Source organism: Fundulus heteroclitus, chromosome 7, assembly GCF_011125445.2.
Source record: "Fundulus heteroclitus isolate FHET01 chromosome 7, MU-UCD_Fhet_4.1, whole genome shotgun sequence".
In the NCBI taxonomy this organism is placed as follows: domain Eukaryota; kingdom Metazoa; phylum Chordata; class Actinopteri; order Cyprinodontiformes; family Fundulidae; genus Fundulus; species Fundulus heteroclitus.
Genome location: NC_046367.1, coordinates 26,133,359 through 26,142,927, shown reverse-complemented (window position 1 = coordinate 26,142,927; position 9,569 = coordinate 26,133,359). Strand labels below are relative to the sequence as shown.

At 38.5% G+C, this 9,569-nt stretch overlaps 1 protein-coding gene across 1 annotated transcript; it reads left to right on the top strand.

Annotated features, from left to right (window-relative positions):
- Nucleotides 1–318: 318 nt before the first annotated feature.
- Nucleotides 319–8,010, top strand: LOC105917229 (corepressor interacting with RBPJ, CIR1). Its single transcript, XM_036139318.1, has 10 exons — nt 319–497; nt 1,307–1,401; nt 1,519–1,592; nt 1,719–1,732; nt 2,061–2,113; nt 2,205–2,253; nt 4,867–4,987; nt 5,660–5,766; nt 6,862–6,947; nt 7,271–8,010. The coding sequence occupies exons 1-10, from the start codon at nt 426–428 to the stop codon at nt 7,974–7,976; spliced, it is 1,377 nt and encodes a 458-aa protein (XP_035995211.1). The 5' UTR covers nt 319–425; the 3' UTR covers nt 7,977–8,010.
- Nucleotides 8,011–9,569: the final 1,559 nt, after the last annotated feature.

Here is a 9,569-nt window from a genome sequence, read left to right as displayed (position 1 = left end):
TAACATTATCACATTGTTTACCGTTTTTGTTACATTAAATATACGAGAATATAATAACTATTCATCACCGCATAACCAGTAGCAATAAAACATAAGAGTGTGCATAATAGCAACACAAATGCCATATGGCTAAAGATACAATGTATTAAAACAAAGGCTTCATTTTATAACATTTCTATTATTAGATTGTTATTATCCAGTAGTGGTTTCAGTCATAAACATTATATAAGATTATATGTCACTATATGTCTATGGTTTTAGTGGATTTTGATGACGTGTTTTGCATGAGACGCTCTTATATCAATGTGAATCCAACTTCATCTCGTTCTTCCGGTGTTGTTGTTTACAAGGGAAGCTAAGCTAGTGGGTCCTAGTCTAAAGTGACGCAACGGTTTCTTCTCTTCTTAAATTGTTTAACAGCAGCCATGGGGAAGTCATTTGCTAATTTTATGTGTAAAAAGGATTTTCATCCCGCCTCGAAGTCGAATATTAAAAAGGTAAGAGCTAGTTTACCGTTTACCGTAAAGGGTTGGAGGGTTTAGGCTAAGTGGCTTTAGCTTAGCCAGTTAGCTTTGGACGCGCTACTTGCGAAGCTAATACACCAATCACAAAAATATCTCTAAATATACATTAGCTACTGAGTTGCATTTGTTGTGGTGTTGGTTTTTAGGAATAATATAACAGGTTAATGTTTGCGCAAATATGAACACATTTCCTTCCAGGTTTGTCGTCACAATTTGCTTATTTGAGTCAGTTTTTGAGTGATTTGTATCATAACAGCAGTTTGCTCTGTTAAAGTGAAACGGTGTGCCACCCCAGAATTATAGAGTTAATCTTGGAAGTGCATATTGTTACAATCCGTGACTAATAACTATGTTACTTACGGAAGTGTAATTCTTTCAATTGTAAATTTCTTTATGTAAAAACAAAAAGAAGTTGACCCCCCAAATACACATGTTTCTGGGTAAATCAAGGAAATAAATGTCTTTTTACAGGCTTTTTTTTATTAGACAATAAAGGAAATGTTTGTACAAACAAATTCTTTTTCGTGCATTTCTGTATACATGCTTTTTTCTACTTAATGCCTTTGAACTGCTAGTATTGTTACTTTCTATAGTTGTTTTTGATTTTTCACATTGATGACACATGATCGATGACGCAGCTAATGGTAGAAGTCAGCAGTGCTTTTAGCACTGTGGAGGGGTTAGAAGAGTAATTTATGCTATTTTATTTTATTTCTCATAACGTATGCATGGCAAGGTAGGAAGAAAATGTGCTCCAAAAATCCGTCTTTTTGATCTTGTAGGTATGGATAGCCGAACAGAAGTTAACCTTCGAGAAGAAGAAGCAGGAAGATCTTATGCAGGCATATTTAAAAGAACAGGATACGTACAACAACAGGTTCGTCTTGGCCTTAGAAACAATTCTCTCCTAAGGTCTCCTCTAACTTCATATGTCCTACGCCTTGATTATGAGTCTTTAAGAAGTTGGCCCCCCGTTTCTTTTTTTTACCCATAGACTGTTGATGGGAGATGATCGTGTTAAAAATGGACTCAATTTTATGTATGAAGCTCCACCAGGAGCATCTAAAGGTAAATTATTTCTTGCTTAGAGCAGCGCTTCAAAATATCATCACTAATTTATGGATTATTTGACTGCGACTATCTAACGTTTGCTTCTGTTTCTTTAATTCTACATAACTTGTCTCTGACCTGAAGAGGAGAAAAAAGAGGTAAATAAGAAAAGGCTTAAGATTTCATGTTTCATTTAATTTTTTTGTAAATATGCTTGTTTTATATTCTTGTGATCACTTTTGTGTTACTTTCAAATTAATATTGTTTGACTGTGTGTCAGCATTTTGGAAGAAGTCATGTGCTAAAATCCCCTTATAGATTAGTACCGGTAATTGTCGTTTTGCAGTCCCAGAAATTGTGCATTGCAAGGAAATTCTAATATTTCCTGCAGAATAAATGATGCTGTCTTGATTAAGCTGTAAAATCATCAATGTCAATGAAGTCATCAATGAAGAAAAATGATTACTGAAAGACTTTGTTTCTCAGGATGGAGAGGAAGAGTGCAAATTTGAATGGCAGAAGGTGGCTCCCCGAGAGAAGTGAGTGGTGGTGTCTAACGTTTGACATTTAAATTGTAGTAAGTCCGCATTTCAATCTGTCGTTTTCATCTTGTCCTTTTTTATCTTGTAGGTACGCGAAAGATGACATGAATATCAGAGATCAGCCATTTGGTATCCAGGTTAGAGACTATTCGTATTTTTCAGCAGATTCGCTCCACAGCTGTACTGGAGTGGGATCACGTCATTGCTGCCAGATGTCTTGAACATATTGTTGAATATCTTTTTTTTTAAAAAGGAGGCTATGAATGCTTGTAAGGAAAGAAAAAAACAACCTTAGAGCTCCTATCAGAACTAAAAATCAAGAAAAATGGTAAAACCAGCGTTTGATAAAAGGATAATGGGCTAAATAACAGTTCCAAACCAATGACTTCTTGATCCAGTACTCTTTATTTGTAAAAAATAAAATAAAAATAAAAATTAAATTCTCCTAACTTTCAGTTAAAGGCTAATTGTTTACATTTAAAAGACTTCTTAGTACAGCGAACCAGTAATCGGACTTGTAATATATGATATATGAATGTAATGTTATATATATATATATATATATATATATATATATATATATATATATATATATATATATATATATATATATATATATATATATATATATATATATATATATATATATATATATATATATATATATAGAGATATATAATATTGCTATCACAGTAGAGTGAACACAGACCACCCAAACACATCCATACAAAAAGTGCTCTTTTTTACCGTGACTTAAGAGAGATTCACACTTCTGCCTGTGGGGTTCACAGAGAGCCTAAACTCAGGTCACGCTGATCATATATTACAAGTCCGATTTTTGCCCCGATCTTCCACTTCTGACAATCTAAAGGATGCCGTGATTATCGGGAAGGCTCTAAAGATAATCTTAAGGGAGATTCCTGCTGTGTGTGGTGTGTTAAGAAGTCTCTGGTCTGTTCGGAAAGACGTTGGGACCGCTCCAATGTTGGATTGTCTAGGCCCGATGTCCTAACATGTGTGATGTTTCCCGAGGACAAGCTCAAGATTTCTCGTCCCACATCTGAATGTTCCTGGGTGAAATCCGTTTGTGTGTGGCGTGTTGTGCTCGCCGTTTGGCCGGACATGACACACAGTTCAAGCAAACCTTATATCTACAATTTTTTATCTTCATATGTGGAACCTCTCAGGTATCGAAAATCAGCCGACAATTTTAAAATGACTAATAAAATGGCAGATCCTAAGTCCCATATTTAATGAGCTTAGACACTTAAAACTAGTGATTCTCAACAGATGCAACCTCATTTATATGAAGCTGGTTTTAACTCAGCAGTTAAATGTAACAACCCTTGACCATAAAATAAAAAGAAAACAAAGGGTTTACAAAATTATTGGCAGGCAGCAACAACCTTTATCTTATTTCTACTTAACCTAACAGCACATGCTGTTTGTTGGTGTGTTTAAAAGTCAAATAAAGTGTGGGTTTTCAGCTTTGGTATTTTTCTTCAGTGTTTGACCTCGACACCAACAATCTGAGTCGATCATGGAAAACTCCGCTGACTTATCACTACAATAAACTAACCGCACAAAAGTGTAACCATTTTAAATGTTGGGAAAACATCTATGTATAACTGGAGAGAAGAATAAAATTTTAGTCAGATCTAAATCCAGAAAGGGCTAAAGGTCATGGAGACTAGAGGTCCTGTAGAGTCGGAGCAAAATGCTCCAGCAGAGCTCAGAAATAATCAGATAGGCTAATTGAAATGGTGCCGTACGGTTAAAAACAGGCTTTTCCGCATGGCATGCTGCTTTATTTTTGCTTAACCTTTATTTAATCAGGACAGACTGATAAAATTTTAAAATCTCTTTTAAAGACGGCTATATGTACTAACACTAGAAAAGTTACAACATTAACACGCCCTTAGAACATATATATTTTTTTAAAAGAAAACAATTTCCTTATTTTCTGAGTATTGAACGTGATTTCAAGCGTTTTTTTTGTTTTTGTTTTTTGGTGATGCACCAATTAGTTGGGCAGATATTGGACTTGGCTAGTTCTCTCTTTACTGCCCCTGATCAACAGGTCTAATATCCAACAAACATTAAACCATTAAATTCACCAAAACTAAGATCCGCACATCATCAATCAACCACATTTAGTTTGATGTACTTTCCTGAGTTTAGGAGATGTCAGAGAAAGGTCAAATATTTATACTTTGTGGAATTCCCTCATTATTTTTGAGCTGGATTAATAAGGCCCCACCTTTATTGGAGAACCTGCAGCATATTCATTTTCTCTCCAAAATGTTGTACTCCTAAAAAGAAAATCTGAATCAGTCAAAAACGAAATCAGCGGGTCAGCATCGAGTGGGAAAGGCCAGATGGTGCATCTCTGCTTGTTTAGTTGGATTCCAGTTTTGCTGCAGAGATTTTAGTAACTCGGACACCCTCGGGTTTTAAGAGCATCATCTTAAATTACATTGTTTGTTTAGCATATAATGCTTAAATCTTTGGTATTTAGTCAATTACAATGTGCTTTACTAAAGTAATTTTCCCCAAATGTGTCGTGCTACCAATTAGGATATCATTGGATGTACTCTTATCTAAATCTGACAATAAGATTAGGCTCCACTGTAATGAATTAATATGATTTTTTTTGTGGATATAAATTAAACAGCTTGTGTTATAAAATGCCTTGAGATGACATTTGTTGCTATGTAAATCAACTAAATTAGATCGTTTTGTTTCTCGAGGTGCGCAACGTGAGATGCATCAAATGCCACAAATGGGGCCACGTGAACACGGACAGAGAGTGTCCGCTGTTCGGACTGTCGGGGATCAACGCCAGCTCCATGGCCACAGACGAAGCAGCAGGTATGTGATACAGGATTAAATCTCCTTTTTTTTCTCTCTATAAAGTGTGCTTTTGAAATGTCAATTGAATCTTTAGCTTTATTTAGAGATAAAAGTTGACAGCATCCAAACATAGGCTGGTGGGTTAGAGCTTACGCTGCCAAACGGGGATGATGTAAGAGCATTTCTGATGACATATTTCTTCCAACATGCCCGCGTTGGTAAGAATGCGAACCCTGAGCATGGTCGAGCGTTTTTCATGCTGAAGGAGCTTTTATCTGTCTGGCTCCTCGCTGCACTTTTCTCCTCGGCTTCAGCTCCAGCCTCCCCGCCTTGAGCTGATTCGGAGTTCTGCAATCAGCGAGTTGAGTTGTAAAGTAATAATGTTTACCCTAGGAGAGTCCAGTCAGAGGGGTTGATGGTGGAGTGCTGTAATGGTCCCCCTCCTGTGCCGGGAGGAGGAGGAGGAGGAGGAGGGGGGACAAAAAATGTAATTATTGTGTATTCTGATTCCCTTAACTGCTGCTTTGGCAGAGAACGATATTGTATGATTTGCTCAGCCGGAAGTGGAGTGAGTTGATTTGATGTCCCATTCTGTTAACAAAGCCGCCTCTGAAATTCCCACTGTGGAGATAGCGGACTGTACGCGTCCCCACATCAATGGGACTCTGAGGCTGTGATTTGTGCCAACAGGCCCGTCGATGCACCCCTCCGAGTTAATGGCCGAGATGCGAAACAGCGGCTTTGCCCTGAAAAAGTGCGTCCTTGATCGGAGCTCTACTGTTTGCGATCCATCTCAGGTAATTATCTCACACTGTCATCTTGGTGTGCGCAGGACAATATACAAACACACACACACACACACACCCACACACACACATACACACACACACACGTATACAGTAGTACAGTACCTGGCAGACATATTCATACGCCCTGAATCTTTTTTTTTCCATTTTGTCACATTACAACATCAAGCTTCAATGTGTTCTGGTGGGATTTTATGTGAGGGTTCAACGCAAAGTGGTTCACAGTTGTGGAGGGGAAAGAAAACGATACGATGGTTTTTAATGATTTTTACAATAAAAAAAAACAACTAAACAAGCATTACCTGCATAGAAATTCTTTCTCCTTTACTCTGATATTATAGGATTCATCTAATGAGCAAACAGTTTGCCCGTGTGGTATTTAATCTAATGATGAATCCAGCTGTTCTCTGAAGGCCTCACAGGTTTCTTGGAGAACATTAGTGAACAAGCGGCATGGTGGAGATCAAAGCAGCACGACCGACAGGACAAGATAGGAAGTTGTGGAGAAATTTAAAGCTTAATCGCGGTATAAAACCATCTCCGAACATCTCGCAGAGTACTGTTCAGCCGTCGTCTGAGAATGTAAAGACCGAGGTGGTCGGCCTGAACTGCCGGGTCGGGCGAGGAGACTTTGAATCAGGGAAGCAGACGACGGTAACACAGGAGGAGCCGCTCAGAGAATCTGTTAACGAGACAACACCCGGTGGCCTGAAATGATCCGTTATTACGATAAAACCAGAAGTATTTCTGTTCGGGCTTTCCCACAAGCCGTGTAGAGGACGGCACAACCGGCAACCCAAAAGCTGGATGCACATTTTTCTTCCCTTTCACAATCACACACTTAATCTCTGTTGGTCTATCACTTAAAATGTCTTTAATATGCACCAGTTTGTGGTTTTTAACAAAAAAAAGTACAAGGGCGGAGGATGCTCCTGCTGTTACGAGTCTGACTTCAATCTGCTGAAATACTGGGAAAAGCTGGTCTCTTAAGTTGTTTTTGGTTCTTTGGTCCCTACAGAAAGCTTTGTGGATCTGCAAACTGATGTTCTGACTCCAGTAAATGTGTAAATGTTTGTAATTTATCAGGAATACGTTGCCAGCGAGGAAGAGGACGATCCTGAGGTGGAGTTTCTGAAATCGTTAACGACCAAACAGAAACAGAAGCTGCTCAGGTGACGGCATTTCAATGTTTTTGTTTGTGGCCCATTTGTTTTAAAGACTAGTGGGAAGTATATCAGAAACAATAATATTGATAAATGATTTTTTTTTTTTCCATCACAAAAAATACAATCAACAATAAGCTTGTATAATAGAGACACATTAGATCTTATCTGACTGTTTTGTTTCTAGATTTTGACGTTGCTGTGTTTTGCATCGGCTGTAAACACTTTGAAACGATTCATTAGACCTGTGGCGGAATATTCCTGCTGTCTGGTCTGAAAAACTTACGTTGAACGCTCTTTGTTTGTTTTTTATTTTTCTCCTCGCTCTACAGAAAACTTGACCGCTTGGAAAAAAAGAAGTCCAAGAAAAAGAAGAGCAAAAAACAGAAGAAGAAGAGCAAAAGAAAGCACAAGAAGAAGCAAGCGAGCAGCGACAGCTCGAGCGAGTCCTCCAGCAGCAGCAGCGACAGCGACTCCGATTCAGACAGTCAGGGCAAGTCCAAGGGCCAAAAGAGGAAGAGGAGCAAGAATGAAGAGTCCCGTCGGGATAACAGCTCGCAGAACGAGCGAAGAGTCAAGAGTCAGAAAAAGGCCTCCTCTCACAGAAGCAGGTCATCGAGCCCCCACGCTGGACAGAAGAGGGCTAAAGAGGACTCTGGAGATTACAGGCAAAGACGGACGGAGAGGGGAAGGAGCAGGAGTCGGAGTGGCAGCCCCGAGAACCAGATCAAACTGGAGGGAGGTCAGGAGAGAAGGAGGCACAACAGCAGGGACAGACAGGAAGTCAGCAGCTCTACGGCGTGGTTGGACAGAAGCGGAAGCCGCGAGAGAGGCAGGGAGGACCGGGGTAAGGACAGACGTCACAGCGGAGACGGCGAGAGGAGCAGGAGAAGCACAGACGGAAACAAAGGCAGAACAGCTGATAGGAGGAGCAGAAGCAGAGAGAGGAGGGAAGAAAGAGAGGATCGGGGAAGAAGTAGGAGCAGGAGTAGGGACAGGCGAGAGAGAAGCAGGGACCGGATCAAACGGAGACATTAACGTTTCATTTTTTGTTTTAAATGTTCTCCAACAATTTTAAAAGGGAAAACTGTTATGTTTTTTTTTTTTTTTTACATGGCTGTAAAAGCTTGAACATCCTGTAGGATCCCTGCTTTTAAAATGTTATGTACAAACCGCGCGTTGCTCTAGTTTCTCTCCACTAGGGGGCAGCAGTGAACAGAAAATGTCAATAATCGCCTCAGCGCGCTCTGGCCGGTGTTTTTAATAAAAAGGTACAAATTATTTACCTTTAGGAAAAAAAATGTTGTTTGCAGAAAACTGTTTTAACTGATTTAATTTTGGTCAGCAGTAGTCCACAAGAAAGAGAACTTTCTGTGATTTATTCTCCTGCTGTGCTCCTTTTTCCTTTTTATTTCGCTGTTGTGAAGTGATTTTTTTTTTTTTGGAAGCTTATCAATTCCTGTCAAATAAAAACAATACATTTGAAATGTGGAATCTCTCATCCTTATTTTGTTTTCTTATTTATGGTGTACAAAATGAAGTGTATCAGTAAGTAAAATTAATGATGAGACACATTATTGAAACGGGTAATAATATCAAAACAACTTATTTTTATACAATTTTTTTTTCTTTAAATAATAAAATCAAAAAGTTTTTCTTCAGCTATTGAATGGAATTCATTTGATGCATTTTTGTGTGAAACAATTATTTTTCCTGGCTATAACTTGTTCTGAAACAAAAAAACGACATGTATACATAAATAAAATAAAAAACACCGCAAAGGAGAAATTAACCCTGATTTATATATTTTTTCTGAAGTCATAAGGTTATTTTATAGACAGTGCAGTCTTTTATATTTAATATAATGCTAAATTAATAGAGCTATTAAGCATAAAACATTTTGACAATTGTAAAATAATTGGGATTGTAAAATTATACAACTTCCTATTTTTATATTTTTTTTCCCCCCGTTTTTGTATATATTTTTTTGTTAAGGACAAATTGAATGCCTAATGTCATAGTTTTACAATCTGGCCGCTTCCTCTAAAAATCGCAGTTGCACAAAAGGAAATGAAAATAATTTCCCTCCCTATTTTGCCTTCTGCTCAATTTAACATCCTACTTAGGGAGGGGGGGGGGGGTAAAAATTGAGGCTTGTCTGGGTGAGATACTCTTCCATGATGTATTCCCAGTCCTGGATTCATGCTGTAATTATTTCCCGTCTCTCTTTCTCTCTCTCTTTCCCCCCTTTTTTTTCTCTGGGAGTCGGACGCTGCACTGGGTAAGCACAAAGAAGTCAGGGAGCATCCTTGAACCGTTTCAATGCGGGGCCACTGATATTCAAATAACACGCAGGGGCCATTTGACTGCGGCGCGCAGAAAGCATTTAAAATTCAACATTTGCATTTGACTTTTTGGCCCCTTTTCTCCCCCCCCTTCAGTAAAAATAAATCACTCCTTTCCCGTTACATTCATGTTTTCCTGCAAAAAAAGAAAGAAAAGAAAGATGTATCCATAACCGTGCAAGTGAAAGGCAATCAGTTTGGACAATTAAAATAAAAAATAAGGTTTGCCACTTTTGTCAGCGGTGTCCCTGAATAAAGTGAACAATGGATATCTCGGAGATTAATT